Consider the following 23,011-nt stretch of genomic DNA (forward strand, 5'->3'; position numbering starts at 1 on the left):
TAGACTTACCTTTATTCAAATAAAGCAATTTATTTTCTGTATATTGTGATAGGGATCCACATCTAGTCTTCTCTGTAGTTTTCCCAGCACCACCTATTAAATAATCTATCCTTTCCCCAATGACTTGGAAACCACTTTTATCACATAGCAAATTCCCATATGTACATGGGCTTGATTCCAACCCCTTTCTGATCTTTCGGTCTGTTACTGTATTATTTACTACCATGACTTACGGTGTGACTTAATATCTGATTGAGTGTTCCTCTTTGATCTTTTAGAGTTGTCTTAGAAATTCGTAATTTCCATACTGACATTTTAGAATCAGTTTTTCTGTTCCCCTCCAATCCTGGTGGAATATTAATTGGAATTATATTGAAGTCAGAGATTAACTTGGGGAGAACTGGCATTTTTATAACGTCAAACTATCTATGAAAACAATGTCTATCTAAGCCATTTGTTTTAAAAAATATTAGTTTGCTGAGCTTTTTCCACTAGGTTTTCTTTAAAATCTAGCTATAGTTGAAAGGTATCTTAAAATCTATTATACCATCTAGTTGTCAGTCTAGTGCAGTTCTCAAATTTCTTGTCTCAGAGCCCCTTTTCAGCAGGGGTGAGCAGATTGCCCATGGGCCCAATGTGCCTGCCACCTATTTCTGTTAATAAAAGTTTTATTGGAAGATAGCCACACTCATTTGTATGTGTTGTCTACAGCTGCTTTCTGCGCTACAATGGCAGAATTGAATAGTTATAAGAGATCATATGGCCTACAAAGGCTAAAATATTTGCTATCTGGTCCTTTAGAGAAAGTTCACCAAGTCCTACTTTACTTTACAATTTACCTAAAATTGAGACTCCCAAAGAACTTTTTAATCTGCTAATGGTGGTGGATGTTAAGTTTGCCCAACTCTTTAATTTTTACTTGAAAATGCAAATGTAATATTGACAACACACACTGTTTTCCTTGAAATGAGAAGCTCACTTGTGGGTTATTATCTATGAATATTGATGTTTTAGAAATGTAAAAAAACATTTAGTGTTTATTAATAAGCCCAATGCTTTAACATAAATAACATGCTTTTAATGAAAAGTAACAGAAAACCCAAACAATTTATTGAGTGTCATTGTTTCACATTTTTGCAAATCTCTTTACTGTCCGGCTTAATAGAAGAGAGTCTCATATCTACTTTTTTATTCAATGTGTTGCAATATGTTGTTTTGGTTAAAGCATATGAAGAAAATCTGGCCTCAGAGGTATGTAGGTTGGAAAAGGGAGAAATATTTTAATAGCCTTGTCAGATAACTGTGTATGTTCTTTGACACTACACCCAATCTTGACAAACGGTAATTTCTTAAAGGTTAGTTTCAATGTGGAATCTAACACTGAATCAACGAGCTTTTCATATTATTACATTAAAACCCACTGATCATTTAGAAAATAGTGACTCAGCTATGAAAATCTTCCAAATGTCAACACATTTCATTCTGCAATACTAAAAAGTCACATCAACAGCATCACTGATTTCTCCAGAAGTCTTTACTATGAAGCTGTCAATCTAATGGTAGCAGGTACTAGTTTTCCAAAACTCTTAATTTTCACTTGAAAGCTCAAATTTTGTCACCATCAACAAATGCTCAGTTGTTTTCCTTGAAGCAACAGGCTCATTTTGTCCATTCTTGAGGAAATGTGGACCATATATCCAAGTTTGAATAACCAGTCTGTCAGTTGTTCGTTCAAGTAAACACGTGTTCCATGAAAAACAGTTCAGTTTGCAACTCAAATAATCGCACAAGTGCTTTTCCTTGAGACAACTGTTGAACTTCGTGATACATCAAGAAGTGCTTCATGTAGCACTTCCTACTTTGTCACACGAAATAGTAAAAAGATGTGTACTCAAGGGCTGGAATTAATGAGATTAATAATTTTTACTGCTTGTCAGGGACATTCTTTTTTTTTCTTAAGGAAGATTAGCCCTGAGGTAACTGCTGCCAATCCTCCTCTTTTCTCTGAGGAAGACTGGCCCTGAGCTAACATCCGTGCCCATCTTCCTCTACTTTCTACGTGGGACGCCTACCACAGCATGGCTTGCCAAGCAGTGCCATGTCGCCCAGGATCCGAACCGGCGAACCCTGGGCCGCTGAGAAGCAGAACATGAGAACTTAACCGCTGCGCCACTGGGCCGGCCCCAGGGACATTCTTAAGTAAAACTAGCTTTAAAATTTTTTTTTTGAGTTTCTATGTTTGCTTTGGTAGGTAACTTTTATCAAGTTAAGAAAATTTCAATTATTCTTAGATTTCTAAGAGATATTTAAAATCACAAATATGTATTGAACTTTATCAAATTTGCAAAAATCCAACTAATTCTACAGCTGATGGTCCAGCGAATCAAATCAGCAACAGACTTACCTGGACTCCACCCCACTTTCGGCCTGCCATTATCAAGCTGCGGCCCAACAAAGCCTGGGCTGCAACAGACAAGACTGGCTCTGTAAAAGCAAGCAAGCTGACGAGAAGATAAACATCTACTTCACCTACATGTCTTTGCACAGTACAAAATAAGGTCTGCTGAATGTGATTTTGGCAATTTGAGGTCATTCTGGACAACTGATTTACCATTAGAAAATGTCATCTTCAGTACAGATTTGTAACAAATTCACTCACCCAGAAAATGCAACCCCTATATTTGGAGTCTGGCCAAACGGATTCATTCAAATCAAACAACCAAAACCACAAAAATAAAAACAGAAAAAGTATACATTTCCCTCATATATCACTCTTAAAAAAAATTTTCAGAAGAATCATGAAAAAATGTCATAGTTTGAAAAGAATCAATTGCATACACTGTTCAAAGTTATTTCATATTTTATTTTCTAATTGCAATAGTTTGCATCTGATTTCTTTACATCATTCCAAATGATGAGAAAGGAAACCTCCAAATCAGTTAGTACTAATTAACTGTCATGAATCTAAAGTAAAAGGACATAAAGGGACTCATTAAAGACTTAAGAATGAAATATGACCAGAGCTATCCACATTAATAACTATAAACTTTCTCTAAAGAAATATAGAGCAGTCGGTATTTTGACAGACACCTTAAAGCAATTTAGAGACTTTCGTCTGTTAGTCTTATGCTGAATTAAATGAGGGTGATAGCAATTATTTTAAATACTGTGTTGACATGAATATACAAATATATATTCCACACATTTCTTTTCTTATAGGAACCAAAGACTGCAAGTAAAAGAAATGGTTAACTAGAGAATATAAAAGACGTGCATGTTCTATCTTACACAGTCCTGGGGATCAAGTGAAGAGTGGCAGACATTACTTTAATTTCATTACACGTATGAACACATAAATTATGAATCCTCTCAACAATTCTGCGATTCTGCAGGTAGTGCTCTCATCGGCCCCATCTTACAGGTGAGGAGCCTGAAGCTCAGACAAGCTGAAGAAGGTGCCAGTGGTCACTTGCAGGTAAAAGGCAGAGTGGGGGTTGGGGCACAGGCCACCTGAGCCCAGGGCCCATGCTCATCCCTCTCCATCCCACTGCCTCCTAAGTACCTGGCAGCTGAGGGGAAGAGAGAACACTCTCCAAATTCCGCCAATACACTCTCCAAATTCCTTGGTTCACTCTACACCTGAGAGGCTAGTGCCTATCACACTTGTAGCAAGACTTAATTCAGATGATGTTCTTTTCTGAATAGGAAGAAAAAAGCAAGGAGAAAAAGGATGGTAGCTTAAGGTAAATCAAAAACACAAAGTGGTGTGTGAAAGTTCATGGGAGCCTGAACAGTGTAAATGAAACTTCCCCTTACTAAGCAGGATGAAGATTTAAACATCTCGTACCAACACAAATCTGTTCAATCTTTATGAGAGCCAAGTAACAAAGAACCTCACTTTCATTCTGATGCTTGAACTGTCAGGCCACAGTTAATGTTGAATGTTGTTAAATCTGTACACAATACAAATAAAGTATAAACCCAGCTAGGTATTTTATTTGAAACATGCTTTTACCTATTTGATTACTCAGTTGCTCTGAAGTCAATACTGACAGCAGTTTATACCTATTAAAGATGTCACTCAACATCCTATAATTTAATATTTACACAAGATAAATGAGATTAAGTTAAACTACAAGTCACAAGGAGTTTTGTATTTATAGCCATGATTCCACAGATGTAGTGAGTAAACCAATGGCCATTCCATAACAAAATACAAGAATTTTCATCATGCATAGTTTACAGGCTCCTTAAGAGGTGGTCTGTTTAAGAGGCTGGATGTTCAAGAAAGATTCAACAGCCAAACAATTAAATCTTGGCAAGCCTTTTTTTACACGAATGCTTGGTTTGGTTATTTAGCCACCTTAGTAATACAACATATTTAAACTCTAACTGGAAGTGGAATAAACACTGCATGAAAAATATAAGCCTATTAAATTCACTAGTAATAACTATTATACCCTCTTAGCAGTAAGAACCAATATTCTTGGATTTCAAACATTTTATTTTTTTCAGGGTACACCTTATAGCATTGCATTATAGGAATCAGAGAATAACGAAAAAAAAAAAACCCAAACTAAAACAAAACAAAAAACCTTTTCTTGAGGACCACTTCCATTCCTCATTTGAAATATAATCAAATCAATGAAACTATACAATTTCCACATTACAGACAAGTTAGTAAAATAACTCCTCCAAGTAGTGTTGCATATGAGCTACCACTTTGCCCTAACTATTTTAATCATTATGATTCGAGATTTTCCAGGAGGCAACAACAGTAAACAGAGCTGTTACTACCTAGGCCAAGAAAAAAAAATCACTAGCAAACACATGAACTGGGGCCATAGTTGTAATTTTTACAGAACCTGTAGACAAACCATATTTGTCAGAGAAGTAGAAAACTAATGTTTGAGTTGCACCACCCCTACCATGAGTTGTCTCACAGATGCAGAGTTAAAACGTTTCTCGGTAAAATAACGTGAAAGAAGGATCTATATATACTACAAATTTAGCAAAACACTTTTATGTACAGAAGCCTACATCTCAGGAGATTTAGAATACTGATGAAGACAACCACTAACTCAACTCCTCAAGGTTGGTTTCTTACAAGTATTAAAAACCAGCCCACAGTTTCAGATGTCTTCCACCTAGGTAGGTGTTCAGGAACTCCACTGAGTAAGAAACATGAACTCCAACTGTCCACTCACTTTTCTATTCCTCGATTTAATGTTTTATCGTACCTCAGATTTTGACTCCAGTGTGCACACTTAGAAAAGGAAATTACACTAAGTGTGGGATTAGAGAAGATTTGCTTGTTTTTTGAAGCCACATTAATGTTTATCCCCCTTTGTATTACTTTTCATCACTGACAAGTTTTCTGGAGATCAGTAGCATAAAGGCTTCACACGTTACATGATGGATCTCTTCTTTTAAAGCTGCGTATGATTTTAATGTGGCTAGTGAGGTCTAACTAGCTCAACCCTTAATTTCATCTTGCTAGAGGTGATAATGAAAAACTAAATAAGGAAGAGTAAATCTAAATTTCCAATACAATACAAGCAAAAAAATCTGTACAAACAATAAAATACATCCTAAACACAAAGTAAGGGTATAATATACTCTGCAGCATGACATTGTCTTTATTATATTTCTCAGCTGTAGCTCTTGCATTCAGAAACTGGAGACCATCTTTTCATTAAGTTGTTATTCCCTCCTCTTTCCCCAGCTTAGGGAGAGTTTGAAAAGGCTCAATTTGTACAAGTTGTCATGAAATTAAGTTTTCATTTATATATAATTTAAGCATTTATAAAGCACTTAAAATTGTAGCTTACATGTATTATGACTTCTGAAATAAAATGACAATCTTTTTCTGTAAAAATATTCTACATACATGCATATGGTCAAAACAATCTTTTCTTGTTTGGGAAATTTCCTTTGCAAAGTAAAAAAAAAAAAGTTGACAATATTTCCAATGTTAAGATAATTGGGTGCCACCTAGTGTTCAATTTCTGCAACTACTAACCATACAAATTCAAAATTGCTATTAAAACCCAGGTTCTAAAAACTGCATTTTGGAAATGCTTTTTTGTTGATATGTTTATAGTGGCAAAAAGATGATGAAAAGAATGTATATGATATCAAAATTAGTATAAAAATAGCCACATGCTACTTGAATATGAAAAACAGACCTAATCATTTTTTACTTCAAATGCAGATTTCTGCCTTTCTTAAATTGTATCAAAATCTCAAGGGAACATCTAGGTAACTGGAATACACAGAAAGTCACTGTACAGACAACAGGCTAGTCAAAACTAGGGCTTAATCATAACTCATAACGAGTGTAGGGCAAAATGGTTTATTCAAAACATATATTTACTTACTGGAAGTGGTCAAAGTAGGAAAGGCAGTAATGCATTTTTTTCTCTTTTTTAAAACAGCAGATGTGGTCTTTTACCCATAAACTCCATTACATTAAAAGAACAAAGTGGGCTTAACACTTTACTTAAGAGAATTCAGCATTACCAGTTTTTAAAGAAATACCTTAGAAACAAATCAGTCTGCTTTAACAAATCGCACTCATGCTAATGAAATTTTAATCTTCAACAGATCACAGCCAAAATCCAAATTGTTGAACAATCCTCAGAGAAACTGGAATGTAAAATGTCGAGTTCAACTTAGATCTGGAAGGGAAAAGAACAGTAGATCAAACAAAAGAAGAATTCCGATATTCCAGTAGTCTACGACTTAGAAGGGAACTTGTACCCCCTTAGGTTATCTGAGAAACAAATCTAGTTTGAAGAGAAAATTGTGTACACTTGGTCTTTCTCAATTCCAGTCTGCTGCCAGTAAATCTTTACAACCTCCTTCAGAACGTTAGATGTCATGCAAAATATTCGAATCAAGTTTAGTGTCTCCTTCCTTTTGTGCTAGTGATTAGAGACTTTTTATTTTGGGGGTGGGAGCAGACACAGGGAGCATTATTTCTTTAAGGAAGGGACAAGCGTGATACTGACCCAATTCCCCTCCTCCGAGTCAACCTGGTTCTAAGAATGAAGGCTACAACACCTATATATCATCTGGAGAAATGTCTTAGGAAGGAGTAGGGTTCTTCGGTGACAGACAAAGCAAGCTCTACAAAAGCAATGTTCAAGATAACTCAAATTCCTTTAATAACCACTGTCTTTATCATCTCTTTCCCTGCCAGTCTGCTGGGCCCAGTTCTGAAAAGTGCTGGCAGAAATTCAGAACATTTTTTCTTAGAAAATCTTGACTCTACTTGACCTATCCCCTCTGTGTATGTGGCTTCATGTTCAGGCATGATCTGTGGTTAGGGTCTTAATTTCCTAAACAGACCTAACCCCAGCTCAGTTAAAATGTTCAGATTACCCCTTAACCTACAACACAATAGCTCCATGTCAGGTTCTTGTCACAGAATATAATCCATAAGTCTACTGTCAAAGTATCACTAACAGTTTAGTCACAAGAATCCTCTGGCTCAGGGTCTCCAAAGGAAAGTACATTAACAAAATAATAGAATGATGTATTTATTCCGTATCCTTTTTTGTTTTCTATTTCACGGTATGCTTTAAAATGTACATAGCATTAGTAGAGTAATACTCTATGTTTAAAAATTCATAAACACATATACACATTGGGGATATGTACTTAAATTTTCCTTAATTCATGGTGTGAGTATTCTAAATGGTTTGGAGATGCATCAAAATAGAAGCTGGATTGATGGATGAATAAAGGTATAGACAGACGTGATAAATCAAGCATAAAAAAATGAACTGTAGAATCAGTGGTGGGTATCACTTGTGATGCCTAACTCAGACTTCCCCAAGACCAGCCTTTGTATTTTTGAAAAGTTCTGGTAATTCTGTTGCACAGTCTTGGTCAAGAACAACTGCCATAGGTATACTAAAATTTCATCTTTGGATAAAATCGAACATTAGTAGTATTATTTTCAGATTTATATACATGAGTGGTTTCTCAACTACATTTTTATTTAAACAGAGTTGAAAAGAAGAATTCAAACCAGATTTAAGAGTAACTTATAATACCACCCCAATTATTAAATAAATTTATACTGCCAAAAACTAGGTTTGAATTTCATTTAAACATTGTAACAGCAAAAGGGCAATGAGGCATTTACTCTTGTGAACATCACTGCTTTATTGTTAGGAAAAACAATACATTTCCCTCAAAATAAACACACCAACTCCAAACCAAGAGTCTGCCAATAGTGTATATCCAACAGATAAAGTAACATAATTGGCAAAAGGCTTCCAGTGAGAAGGCCTTTAATGTATGTTGTAATTCCAATGCTTCATCTCAAGCTGTTTCAAACAAGATTCTTCTTTTAACATACTAGTATTCAATTGAGAAGGCCTATTTCTTTGATAAGATCTTATATTTCTCACAACTCTCTGCTAACTTTCCTCATAGCTATCTCTCTAGACACTCAATTTAAAAGTTATGATTCCAATGCCTAGCACTTCATATTGCCAAAGCAAATATTGATCTTTTCAGGCAGAAGTGTTGAATGAGATTATAAAGAATTCTCAAAGTATAAACAGTTTGGTTGTCTTCTAAGTACTGAATATTTTAATTCATGGAGAAGTCTCAAAATATACCCTTAATTAAGTGTTCAATAGTCTTACATTAAAAGATGCTAGGGGAAAGAGCTGGTTTCTCTGTGGATAATCCACAAACAAAAGTTGAAAAATGCAAGGTACATCTACTTACGTCATCGATGTCTTCATCATCATCTCCAATGTCATCAAACTGGATTTCGTCATCATCTCCAGGACCAAATGTATCAGTTTCATTGATTTTAGCTAAAGAAACAATAATATACTCATAACCAAATATTATTAAAATGAATAACTGCCTCACTAAAAGAAGTGCGCTGATACCAAATGTTGAACTATAAAAGGAGACCTCTTACAAGTCAAACTTGTAATTTAATTTCACCTAAGTTTCATTATCATAAAGATCCTAACTTCCACCTAACAACCCTACTATACAGAACAGTATTTTATACAACAAAATCTCTGACAAAGTCACTGCTAAGTCAAGATGGAAAGCGTGTGTACAATTTTCTTTTGCTTGCAAAGGTATTTCTAGTTAAGGCAAGCTCTAATTACTCCAACTTCTGAAGCCATTCCAGCTCTGCTTCAAAAAAGGTTTGAGCACATGCTAACAACTCACCAATCACCAGATAGACTCATCAATCAGAAAGATTTGGTCAAATCATGCTTATCCCTAAGCAATGAAAATGAACCAGGAAGTGCTAGTCCTATGTTCTATTTCCAGATATATTAGCAGCTCCTAGATTGGAAATGCCAAGTAAATAATTTCAGCAGGGTTTTCAGGCTTATGTAAAATTATACTGTTTTCATGATAATATGCAACAGAGCCAAAAAAAAAAAATTACTTCCAAGTGAAAAATGTAGACTTACAAAACAGTACATAAAGTACATATCTCTTTTTATGAGGTTATGAGGGACTTATTTTTGTTTTATTTAAATTTTCTGTATTAAGAACACGTAACTTCTGTATGGGGTGGGCAAAGAATACTGGTTTTAAAAAAATCCTATAGGATACTATGCTACTAGGATAAGATGAACTAAAAACTGACTTTTTAATAAACAAACAACAGTATCCAATTACTATCCTTGCTTCACATTTAAAGTAGATGAATATTGATAGTCCCTTGACAAAGGAATTTTAAAATAAATACTATAATAAAATTATTCCTTTGACTGGTATTATGCAGAAGTCTGGGGCTTAGAAAGCATAACTCCTCAAATGTGACACAAGTATATTTATTAGGAACAGAATCCCAGTTACTTTTTTCTTAAGGTATCTAGCGTTATGAAATATAAGCAGGCATACTTAAAACAAATCATGTAAGCACAAAAGTAAATATGCAAAATCCACAAAATTCTATCAAAATCCCTTCACCCAAATACCACCATGATAGGTTGATATAACTCAGACATTACCATGTTCTGGAAGCTCGCCATATGCCTTCAGACTTCTAGCTTCATCTGCATTGTATTTTAAAATTACATCAGCTTTATTATCCTTAAAAAGACACAAGTAACTTTTAGAACTGATTATGCCAAAATCTTACGTTATTTCATAAATTACTTTCAAATTGGATAAAAAATTAAATCTCTCTGTTCTGTTACAAACTTTTCTTTTTTTAAATTTTAAAGTTTTCTCCTACCTTCTGAAAAACATCCTTGGATTTAACCCAGTATGAAGCAGCTTGTATGAATAAACGAACACTGATCAACAAGCTTAGGAAGATATTTACAGATCTCAGAGCAAAACTGTGCAGACCCAATCTTTTAGATTATTTACTATTACCCTTTGATTATAAGTCTTCTGAAATACAAAAATTCCCTGCAACTGAAATTTATAGGGTGATTAAACACTCTAATTAAAAAACTAAGACTGGTATAATGACCTAAGGAAATTAACACACTTTTCCATGTATCAGTGGTTCTTAAGGTATGAGTTGATCAGAATCTCCGTGGAGCTTTCGCATCTCTTGAAGACAGATCAGTAAATGTGAAGCCCATGAATTTGTATTTTTAAAAGCTCTTTGGGTGTTTCTGATGCCAATGTCCCCCTGAAAACTACTGCCTTAGAATGTTCACATTTCCCCATTTGAAAAGAATCTGCCTCAGTTAAGAAAAAGGGTTGAAGCTGATTGTTTCAATTTCTTCCCTTAAATACTCATCTCAATTTAGAGCACACATTTCTATCATGGTTTGTACTGTAATTACTTGTGTGCCTGTCTTATTCTCTCCACTACCAGGCCATAAGCATTTTGCGGGATGGGAGCTTGACTCATTCAGCTGTATCTCTTAGAAAAATGGTTTCTAGATTTTGATTTCAAGATGCAGAAACTAAGGGGAAAAAAAAAAAAAGGGATGGGAGGGAGGTCAGACATAAGATTACATTTTTATTTTGCCGAGTGGTTAAGGTTGCGCACTCCGCTTCAGCAGCCCAGGTTTTTGCTGGTTCAGATCCTGGGCGCGGACCTAGCACCGCTCATCAAGCCATGCTGAGGCAGTGTCCCACATAGGACAACCAGAAGGACCTACAACTAGAATATGCAACTATGTACTAGGTGGCTTTGGGGAGAAGAAAAATAAAAAAATTAAAAAAAAATGCAGAGTGGTATCTTCTATAAAAACATAATACCACTCATTCAAAATAAAGGGAACTTTTTAAATATCAAAAATAGGAAAAAGCACCATTTAGCTTCATAAAAAATTAACACTGTCTATATTTCTTCTATAGTGAAAATGTGGACTCCACAGACTGGCATTTGGGAACCACACTCCCTGGGGTACCTAACACAATGCCAAAGACATAACTGGCTCTTAAGAAATGTTTGTTGACACAATGGTGAGCAGCATACCGGGCTGGAACTGGTCAAATATGGTTATGACTTACGTTCTAAACATTAACGGCTCATCAAATTCAAGCAAGTGACTAACGAAAATTTTAATTTTGTTTTTACCTGGTAGTCTCGGAGACCGACCAATATGATGTCTGAGGTATTTATCCAAACCTATAAAAGAAGTTACTGCATGTTATATTTAAAATAAAAATAAAGAATCAGGAACAACATTGAGTCAGTCCTCCCATAAACTATACATACTGTTCATCCAACTGTGGGTGAAGTACTTGTATTTAGAATTAGGAAAAGAACCTATAGCAAGCAACTGAGCCTGTTTCAAATTTTCTGTAATTTGCGATGTTAAAAAAAATAATTTTATTTAACTACTTGACAATTTAATAATCCCAGAGGAACGATTAGTTTAGAAATTAAGGGATTTTTAATAGCGAACCAATTCAAGTGGTTAGTTATCCATCCACTACATATGAGAATAGAAAATTAGAAATGTGGTTTTATCTCCCTCCCTCTCATCCTTCCTTCTGCTCACCCACCCACCCACATACAGACAGCTGGCAAAACCCCCTTAGTTTGGTATCAGAAGGGTTAACAAACCAAATTGAAAAAAAAAAATCATACAATCAGAGTTGGGGGGACTTTTAACCAACTTGATTAATAAATTTGCCTGAACATCTACCGTGATGGGAAATTAGTCATTACTTTCCCCAAGCCAGCCCATTCATAATCACAATTCAGAAAATTTAACACTTATTTAACACAATATTCAAATTTTCTTAATAACATCCTTTACAGCTATTTCTCAAATCAGAATCCAAACAAGGGCCACCTACTGCATGCGACCATTAGGTCTTTCTAACCTCTGTCAAACTGGAATAGCCTCCCCCAGGCTTTTTTCCTTTCATGACACTAAAATACTGTATTTAAGAGCCAGGCCATTTGTTTTGCAGAGTGTCCTTCAATTTGGATTTGTTAACTGTTTCCTCATGATTAGATTCACGTTAAACATTTCTGGCAGGAATACAACATAGGCGATGCAGTGAGTCTTTAAATAGAATTTGTATAACATTACCATCAAGGATCTTGCTGTTTTGATTTATTATAGGTCAATTATCATTCTACTGAAATCTTTTGGGAGCTTACAAAAGTGAGGTCCTTGGTCCATAAAAACTGTTGAGCCGTTTTTCCCTCTTAATCACAATTTTTTATTGAAGTCAAACAAATCTCTACACCTACCTTTTTTCTCAATTTCCCTCTGATGTGACATAACCTCTTTATGCCATCAAAACACATCGCTTCTAATCGTCCATTTCCCAACATTTTGATTACTTGAGCATACTCTGGGGGAGGGAAAAGAAAAGGGTATAGAGTATTATTCAATTTTGATAAAAGCAACTTAAAAGTCCACATAAATTGACTAGAACACATAGGTGTATTGGCTGGAAATAAATATGTGCAGTAAAATAAATACAAGGGAGAGACACCAACCTAGTTAATAGCAGAGCGAGAACCAACTCTGCAATGCCATTTCTATGACAAGCTATCTCTGCTATCAGAAATGCCTTATCTACTCACTTTGCATAAGCAGACCGACTATTGTCTTCATGATTACATGCTCTACTTTTGGAGATGAAGGTGACCTGTCTCAAAATGTACACTACCTCTCATTAATCTCTCACATCTGGATCCTCGCCCAATTTGGATCTCTCTTCCCTCAAAACCTTTAGAGGCTAATCTCAACACAATTTTTGGTACATGTGGCAAATAACAGTAGCTTAAATGTTAATAATGTCTTTGTTAAATTAGAATACCTTAGTGATTATTCTAAAGGCCAGAAAGATGTTCTCAGGCAAAATGCCAAACTTTTAATCAAAATCTTTCCAAAAGGGTACCCAGGAAGCCACCTGGTTTCAGTGCCACTTGCAAAACTGAGAGGAGGCGGAGATTACAAGCATTAGCTTGCACGTGGGCCTGTCTTCTGTCATTAAATGACAGAAAACACGGGGGAAGGGTGGGCACATCACTTCAGAACCCTTAGCTCACTCAAGTTGTACGGAAGACTGACCCCCAAAGAGGATATCCACTAACTTGTAAATACACTCAAATGTAACTTTGAAAGGCTCAAGTGCAGGGCTGACATGTGGAAGTGAGTTACTCAGGCTACAGTGAACCTTGTGCCTCAACATGGCCAGTCACTTCAAAGGCAGCCTCTCTTCCAAAGTGGGGAAAAGATATGAAAAAGAAAAAGTAGTGGCGGTCAAAATAAAGTCAACTGCTAATGGAGGCAAGAATGACTAAGGCTAAGAAACAACAAGGCCTTCTAGCCAGAAAATATGTTTCATTTTTAACAGCTTATACATACAGCATGAAACAAAGCCACCAAAGTTGTACAGAAAGACAATCCAAAAAAGTTCTTTGTTAAAAAGTGCTGGAATTATCGGGATAATTGGACAAATTTGAATACGGACTAGATAGTAGATAAATAATCCATTCATGTTTAATTACCTGAATGGGATAATTCTACTGCAGTTATATAAGAGACTACACTTGTTCTTAGGAGACACACGATAAAGCAGTAAGGGAAAAGTATCATGATGTCTGCGACTAATTTGTAAATGGTTCAGGAAAAACACACACAGATGAAGGGTTTAAGGGAGTTCACTGTACTAATACTGCAACTTTTCTGAAGGTTTGAAATTATGCAAAATAAAAATATAGGCAACTAGTGTTCCATACCTTGGTCTGGCACTTACAAACTCTTAATTGGTTTGTTTGAAAAGGTCAATCAACTGTTCAATTTCATTTTATTCTATTTTGTGAGATTATGTGCTAGTGGCACTGGAGAAGTGAGGGAAAGGCCTGGATTCGTCCCTCAAATATCCATGGTCTACTGAAAATACTATGTAGCACCATTTACCATGAAAAAAGGTCTACTAAATCATGGAATTATCAGCCATAGCTTTTGAGGCTTAATTCTCTCTGAATTGTACAATTTACTCTCAGTTACAACACGAGTGTTCATGCAAAACAATGAAACCTATATGTTTAAAGAAATGCCACCCAACCTTAATGCAGCCTGAACATACCAAGAAATGATTACCAAAAGACAGGCTCTGGAGAAGTGTGGGGGAGGAGAAACGGAGAAGAGCATAAAGGGACATGTGATTTATTGCTCAGGATTATGAATAGTATCTCTTTTATATCCAGAAATTGAAATTCTTTATTTAAAAAAGAAAACTATTACTCAAAGAAACATAACTTATGAAAACACTTACCTTGTCCATCTTCTTTGAACACCAGCTCTCTTTTTTCAGATTCATTTTCATTCTTACCTCTGCGTCTATTTTTACCTCCTTTACCTAATGGTTTTAAATAAAGACATTAATTATCTGCAAAACAGTAGGAAAAGAAACTAAACTAAATTAAGGCTTACAAAATATTTTTCAAAAATCACTTAAATTTAAAACTTCACCTAATTTGGTCATGCAATCATATTACATACACATATCATCACTCCCCTACCCTTCTTGAAAACTCTTTTTGGGATATTTCTGACATAAAATAGAAACAAACAAATCAAAAGCAGGTATTACACACAAGTATACAAATCCCTTTCTGAGGACATCTGCATTCAATGACCAAACTGCCCTGGATCATAAAGATAATGACCATTTGGTTGAGTACACTGTTTACTGAACCCCTCCTACAGTGGCCTACATGGGCCAAGGTGGGAGATATAATGGGTCTTGATATGTTTTATTAAAATGTCCTGTCTCTCCTATACCTGACCCCCGCCCCCCAGCCAAAGGCCCGAGTGCAAGTAGGAGATGACTGAAAAATAAAAAAAGGAAAAAAGGTAAAGTTACAGCTACTGGAATGGGACACACTGATTTTGTGGTGGTGAAGGGAAAGCAACACTCTGGCAACCCTGAAGAGTTTGAATTTTATCCTACAGCTGTGGGATACACTGAGCAAGATACTAGAAACTAAAAAGCAAGGTGTTAATTGCCTGTACTTGGAAGCAACCAAGATGTCCTTCAGTAGGTGCATGGATAAACTGTGGTATGCCCATACAATGGAATATTATTCAGCAGTAAAAAGGAATCAGCTCTCAAGCCCCCAAACATGGAGGAACCTCAAATACATATTGTTAAGGTAAAGAAGCCAATTTGTAAAGGCTGAATAGTATGATTCTGACTATATAACATTCTGGAAAAGGCAAAACTATGGAGATAGTGAACAGATCAGTAGTTGCCAGGAGCTGGTAAGGGGGAAAGGAAAAGCAGATAAATAGGTGAAGCACAGAGGATTTTTACGGCAGTGAAAACTATTATTTTGTATGATACCATAGTGGTGGACATATGCCAGTATACATTTGTCAAAACCCATACAACGTACAACACGAAGAATGAATCAATGTAAACTACGGACTTGAGTTAATAATAATGCATCTATATTGGCTCACGAAGATGTTAGTAATAGAGAAAACAGGGGCCGGCCCAGATGCTCAGCCGTTAAGTGCACATGTTCCGCGTCAGAGGCCTGGGGTTCGCCGGTTCGGATCCTGGGTGCGGGCATGGCACCTCTTGGCAAGCCATGCTGTGGCAGGCGTCCCACATATAAAGTAGAGGAGGATGGGCATAGATGTTAGCTCAGGGCCAGCCTTCCTCAGCAAAAAGAGGAGGACTGGCAGCAGATGTTAGCTCAGGGCTAACCTCTCTCAAGGAAAAAAACAAAAAATAGAGAAACCAGTGTGGGGAGTATATGGGAACTCTGTACTTTCTGCTCATTTTTCTGTAAATGTAAAACTGCTCTAAAAAATAAAGCCCATTTAAAAAAACAATAAAAAGCAAGGTGCAACAGGGATGCAATCAGCAAAATCTAGACTGGGGGGCAATTCTACATGACAAAGAAAATGTATTTTCTTCAACAGATACATTATGAAGGAAAAAAACCATAAATGGATGGGGAACCTACATATTAAAAGAGACTTAAAAAGACACATCAATCACTGGCAATGTGTAGACAACATCTAGATCCTTATTTGGTGTGGATGGTGCACGTTTAGCCATGAATTGATGGTGTCCAGGGCCAGGAGATGAGTACATAGAGATTCATCAGTCATGTGCAACACAATGACGTTTTGGTCAACAAAGGATGGCATATATGGGGCACAATGGTGGCCCCATAAGATTAGTACCACAGAGCCTAGATGTGTAGTAGGCTATACCATCCAGGTTTATGTAAGTACACTCTACGATGTTCGCACAATGACGAAATTGCTTAACAAAACATTTCTCAGAACATATCCCTGTCATGAAGCGACACATAACTGTATACTAGTCTACCTTTGTAATATATTCAAAATTCTTCATAATATAAGTTTAAAAATAGAGGAAGAAGAGTATAAAGCTACCATTGGTGTAAAAGAAGGAAATGTATATTCATATTTTCTTATATATACATAAAATAATCTCTGGAAGGGCATTATAGAAAAAGGTTAACAATGATTGCCTGGCGGAAGGAGAACTAGCTGGCAATGGGACACATGTAGGAATGACATTTCAATTTCTACACTTTTCAAAATTGGAATTGTGAATATATTTACTATTCAAAAATTTAATACTTCGACAAAAAGCAGAAGTGTGACATGATCCTCTGGGTGGGAAAACCTGGTAAGAAGGTCACTGTCCTTACTACACGTAGAATGAAGTAGGCCTAGCCTAGCCAAGAAGAGGAAGGGACAAATAACAGGAATACTTCTGAGATGTTAACAAGAGAATTGAGACTAGATGGAGAGGGAAGGAGGAGTAAAGAATATATGGAACTTTTACAGAAACCTCTCAAGATCTCAGTTCCGGCCTCTATAAAATGAAGGCATTAGAACAGAAGATCCAAACACCTCTCTATTCTTTCCACCATTTAGGATTCTAGAATTCTTCTATCTACTGTTGTCCTTAAAAATCTGTAATTCTCCTCCCCTTGTTTTTCATACTTTAAATAATGACACTGCTGATCACTTCATTTCTCAAAGATTTTTCTGACTTTTAAAGGGCCACCTGCACTATTTTGACCTTTCGTCAGTTTCCCCCACTTACGTCTATCCCTTTGAAGCTTCAGTAAGTCCAAATTCCCACCTTCTGCTCACCCACTTTCTAAGGAAATTTATTTTTCTCTCATCTATCACTTTTATGCTAATAATTTAAAACTCAGTTTACTTTTTTACAAAGCTGGTTCTTAATCAACATCCTTGTTTCTGTTATTGGTAACATAACTACCTTAAAGAATATAAATCTCTCAACCTATGAACACGACACCAATCTACCTCTCAATACTTCTCTTCCACTACCTCATGCTTCAATCCAAAGTTGACTTCTCACTGTCCCAGGAACTCGCCCTCAACACGCCTATGAATATGAGATAGGTACTATTTTGTCTTTATTTCACAAGGTTAAGTGGCTTATCCAAGGACACAGCACGTGAAGTGAGATCTGGGATTTGAATTGGGCACTACGACCCCAGTGAGTAGGCTCTTAACCACTATGCAAATAATGCCACCCATTTACTTGTCACAATCACCCCATGAGGTAATAATAGTCATTTATCCCCAGTTTACCAGTGACTTCAGTGAAGCTCAGAGAAGTAACTCACTTAACATTAATCAGTGAGTGGGGGTGACCAGATTCAAACCTAATTTTTTGTCCCTGGTCCCCACATTAGGGTATCTCTCCCCAGCATTTTGTTCCCATTCCAGAACCTAAAGCACATTGGCAGCCATTTCCAAAAGACAGGAGAAAGGCTGTAAGTGGTAGTGATACCAAGGGCCTCATGGGAAGAGCCTGGCAGCAGCAGCAGGTTCACAGCCGAGTAAAGGGTGTGCACCTGGCCCCTGCAAAGGCCGACATGTAACTTCTTGAATCAAGTGCACTTACTGGGGGCTGTCTCACAATGCTCTGTGCCAGTGTTAGGTGGGCCTCTACAATTTCCCGACCTACCCGGAGTCCTTAGAGTTCAACATTTGAGGCATTATTGAGAGAACACCCAAACTAATTTCCCAGGAGGAGAAAAGTATCTTCTGCTTCAAGCCATTAATCACGCTGGATCTCCAAACCAGAGTGCAAGCTCCATCAGGGCAAGGATCATACCTGCTATGTCTACTGAGTTACACACCCGAATTAGGCAATTCTTTGAATGAATCAGTCAACAGTAGCCCCTACATTCCGAAAGGAGTGACGATTTTAAAATTAAAGGTAGTAACTTTCCCAAAATGCGAGAGTACTTTACCCTAAATGCTTCCTGAGTGGGTCAAAAGATACTCTTTTTCCTGAGGTATACACTGATAGAATCTAGAGGATTCTAGAGGAAATAAGCTGGTAAAAATCAGTCCAAAGCAAAGTCATTCAATACTCAGTTCATGGCAATTTATATCCTGACTTGTGTAATCATCACAAGATTATATTCACAGGGCTTCCGGCTTTTCCAATGAACAAAAACGGAAAAATAGGAATTTAGTCCTACATTAGTAAACCTCATCTCATAAAACTCAGGGATCTTGAAAAGTACTGTCCTTCTAATTAAGATAACGACTAAGACAACACATTGGTTTCACATGTATAGGAACGATAAGCACCAAACTGAGAATGGCAGTTACCTCCAGAAAGAGAGGAAGACAGGGAAAGAGGATGGGGGAGGGGAACACAGAGGGCTTTAACTGAATCTGTGTTGTAATTCTCAAGTTCACAGTAATGGCGTCCCAGGTGTTCAGTGCATTATTTCTATTTTTTGTATGCCTCAAATGTTATTTATAGAAGAATGATTCGCTGCTTGTCAATTTACCAGAATTAATGATACCCTGATCACCCCCTTCTCTATTTTATTGCCATGTAATGAAATGAACTTTAAAGGAGGCTAGTGAACTAGACGTGACTTAATGTAGGAGTCCCGTCCCCTTGGAACCAAAGGGGAACCTATTATTCGCCTGAGGGTGGAGTCAACAGAAGGGAGGTGACTTAAGCCAACAAATATTTATTGAGCATCTACTAAGTGACAAGTGCTAGCAACCCAACATGATTGAGACAGATACTATTACTGCCCTTTAGAGCTTACAGTCTAGTGAGGGAATTGGAAATCTCATCGCTAGAAATAAAGGTGACAATAAGAAGCCTACTTAAGTGATCCAGCTACCATCTCAGGGGAAATAAAGAATTATATAGGTTACAAGAAAGCTATGACTTCTAAAACCCTATTTTAATCACTCCATCTTTCCCAGAATATTCAACAGTAAAACCCTTGCTACAAAAGGGACCTGCAAGTTAGATTTCTGAGGGCAGTAAGATGGAGAGCCCCAGGGGAAGTGCACCACATCTTGCACAGAACTGCAAGCAAATACCCCAAGGGAAAAAATGAGTAGTGACAGCTACAAAGAGGAAATGAGGTAGCATCCCTGGAGCCAGTTGTGAAGTAGAAAAGAGAAAAGAAGTAGGCCTGGGTCAGGCTGGGGGTCTCAAGGATGAATAATCAAAGGGAATTTCTTGTGGGTTGTGAAACATGCTCCTCTCCTGTAGGAAATAAATGTTTTCCCTGTTTCTACTTGCACAATTTCCTTTGAGAAATTATAAGGATACTTAAAAAGATAGAAACATCCTTAAGTCCAAAACTAGGAGAATTTCTTTAGGACTGTTCTGTTTCTACCTAGTTTAGGCCTTCTATTTTGGAAATTCCAAATTACTTTATCCTGAAGTCTGGTAATTTGCGAACGTTTAGCTTCAGAATGGAAAGAACTTAAAGGTCTTTCCTTCCACCACAATATATACATGACCTGAAGCAAAAGGAGAAAACTTGGCTAAATACGGAACTACTGTTCTGCGGGAGTTAAAAAAAAAAAAAAAGAAAGAAAAGAAAGATAAATCCTGTAAAGGGATGGGGAAGAATAAATCTCTAGAGATGAACCTTAAAAATGCATCCAGGTTTCGTCCACTGTTTATCAGGGAGCGGGAGTAGTCTCAACAATACCCGACAACTGTCCATAAAGAAGCCCATACTGGAGTACCTGATGGCCACTAAAGCAGGCATCACCCTTTGAAAATTAAGAACTGCCTCCAGGGCTTAACTCCCCTTGCCCGGGAGGGCCAAAGGAGTCTATTTGCAAAGCCCCGCCGCCCCGGGGGAGGTTCCCCCACAGGTTCCCATCGCGCCGCGGCCGGTCTGGCGCGAATCAGGAGCAAAAGCCCTCATCCTCCCGCAGGAGGCCCCACAAAAATGGCGTCGGCTCCACCCCAATGTGACCACACTGGAAGACAGGAGGAACTCCCCAGCTCCTCTCCCGAGCGCAGAAAAGCGTCCGGATCGCCCAGCCGCGGGCACGCAGGGCAGACAGGAATACACAGCAGCCTGGGCGACGCGGAGGCGGCGGGCAGGGCCGGGGAGACCGGGCCGAGAGGAGTCGTGGTCCCGGGGACCAGGCGGCATTACCTTTATTCTTGGGCATGGCGGTGAGTGCGGCCTCGCGGCGTCTCCGACTGCTGTCCGGGTGGCGGCGGCGGCGGCGGTGGCGGCGGCAGCGACTCCTCCGAGGGGCGTGAAGGCCGACGCGTGGGACCGCGCGGAACCAAGCAGAGGCGGGAGGACGGGCCGCGTGCGCGGGACTCTCACGACCGAGTTCCGAAATCCGCCTGCGCCCACGCTCGGCCGCAGCAAATGGCGTCGCGGCGGCTTGCGTCGCTTTTCCCCGCCTCCCAACGCCGACGGGGCCCGCCCCAGACCCTACTGCGCAGGGAGCGGAGGGAGACGTGCTCCCGGAACGTCCGCGCAGTTCGCAGAGTCGCGCCGGGGGCGGGGCCGTGGCCAGGGAAGAGGCGGAGTCAGGGAGGGAGGGGCCGAGACCCCGGCGTCATACTCAAGGGCGGGTTCAGGTAGCGCCCGCTGATGGCTGACGCCACACTTTTGCAGCTTTGCGACGGACGCGTGTGGGGTTTGAGCTGCTGACTCAGGAACTCACGGCTCAATTTTAACTTGGCTCTTTCACCCTCCCAACCAGGTTGGGAGTCTGAGGGGAAGGGCAAGGCTTTCCTGTCATCCCTATTACTAAAGGATAATATTTTGCGTGACACTTGTTGTTACTGTATAAAATATCTGTCTTCCCTAGCTCACTGTAAACCTTATTAGGCAGAGACCACATCTGTTGCTTACTACTCCCAGCACTTGGGGGAATGTCTGCCACATAGTAGGCGCTCAATACACACAGGAAGGGAGGGAGGGGAGAAGATATGGACTGAATCGTGTCCTCTCAAAATTCCTATGTTGAATTGCTAACCCCCAATACCTCAGAATGTGACTCTATTTGGAGATAGGGTCTTTAAAGAGATAATTAAGTTGAAATGAGCTCATTACAATAGGCCCTAAACCAATATGACTGGTGTCCTTACAAGAAGAGGAGATTAGGATACAGGCACAGAGGGGGAGTGCCATGTGAACCGGTGGCTATCTATAAGCCAAAGAGAGAGGCCTCAGAAGAAACCAACACGTGGACACCTTGATCTCAGACTTATAGTCCCCAGAACTGTGAGGAAATAAATTTTTGTTGTTTAAGCCAGCCAATCTCTGGTATTTTGTTATGGTAGCCCCAGCAAACTAATACAGCTCACTCTGCAGGACAAATAGCTTCACTTTTAAGTAAGCTTATTTTAAATAAATCACCTTTCTGCAAACATTAGGGTTTCAACATTTTCTTTCTAGGGAAATGGACATACCCAAGCGACAGAGAAATAAAGTACAATCGTCCAACACAGTGGTTTTCTCCCAGGGACGTTTAACAGTATCTGGAGCTACTTCTAGTTGTCACAACTGAGGAAGGAAGGGATTGCTGCTGGCATCTAGTGGGCAGAGGCCAGGGATCCTGCTAAACATCCCATAGTGCACAGGACAGCCCCCCACCCCCCAAACAAAGCATTTTCCAGCTCAAAGCATTAATAGAGCTGAGAATGAGAAACCAATGACGGATGTACTTCTTAGAGGGAAACTGGAAGATGATGAGGACTTAAAGTTCTAGGTTTCTCTTTTCATTTGCAATATTTTGCAATTTACACAATTGAGGATGAAAGGATGTCTATGAAATTTATTTAAATTTTGCTTCAAGGCCAAATGATTATGAACTTGTTCTTTGAGTGAGAGAGATCTGGATTCAAATTCAGCTCTGCAGCAACTTATTTCTCTGATCTTGGACAAGTTATAAGTCTCAGTTTTCTCATCTGTAAATTGGGTTTAGGAATAGTACTTACCATGTTGGGTTGTTGCGGGAATTAAATTGATATAACGCATTCAGTGTTTAATAATTATGCCTAGCACATGATAAGTAATCAGTTAGACTCCAAGTATCTGGAAGTTCAAATATTTAAAAATCAAAAGTCTCCGTCAATTACCCAATATAAAACCCCAAAGGAGGAAAAACCATCAGGCTTTATTTCTCTATTATAGGATGGTTCCCACATCTGACTGATCATCAGAAAAACTTGGAAGGAGGTGAGTCATGGGAACATTTGGGAGAAATGTGTACTAGCAGAGGGAACAGCAAGG

General features: G+C 38.3%; 1 protein-coding gene across 1 annotated transcript; it reads right to left on the reverse strand.

Moving 5' to 3' along the window:
* Positions 1–2,842: 2,842 nt before the first annotated feature.
* EIF1AX (eukaryotic translation initiation factor 1A X-linked) lies at positions 2,843–21,573 on the reverse strand. The gene is made up of 7 exons (XM_001492728.5): positions 20,912–21,573; positions 14,716–14,799; positions 12,677–12,780; positions 11,546–11,596; positions 10,011–10,092; positions 8,749–8,840; positions 2,843–6,680 (listed from the first exon to the last, which is right to left on the reverse strand). The coding sequence occupies exons 1-7, from the start codon at positions 20,925–20,927 to the stop codon at positions 6,675–6,677; spliced, it is 435 nt and encodes a 144-aa protein (XP_001492778.1). The 5' UTR covers positions 20,928–21,573; the 3' UTR covers positions 2,843–6,674.
* Positions 21,574–23,011: the final 1,438 nt, after the last annotated feature.

The sequence above is a fragment of the Equus caballus genome, chromosome X (genome assembly GCF_041296265.1).
Source record: "Equus caballus isolate H_3958 breed thoroughbred chromosome X, TB-T2T, whole genome shotgun sequence".
Taxonomy (NCBI): Eukaryota; Metazoa; Chordata; class Mammalia; order Perissodactyla; family Equidae; genus Equus; species Equus caballus.

What these genes read in the sequence shown, in the direction of transcription:
- EIF1AX (XM_001492728.5), bottom strand. An exon ending in GTTCAAAGAAGATGGACAAG is followed by an intron (nt 12,781 to 14,715) that starts GTAAGTGTTTTC and finishes TCCCTCCCCCAG; the next exon opens with AGTATGCTCAAGTAATCAAA. An exon ending in GAGGGAAATTGAGAAAAAAG is followed by an intron (nt 11,597 to 12,676) that starts GTAGGTGTAGAG and finishes CTTCTTTTATAG; the next exon opens with GTTTGGATAAATACCTCAGA.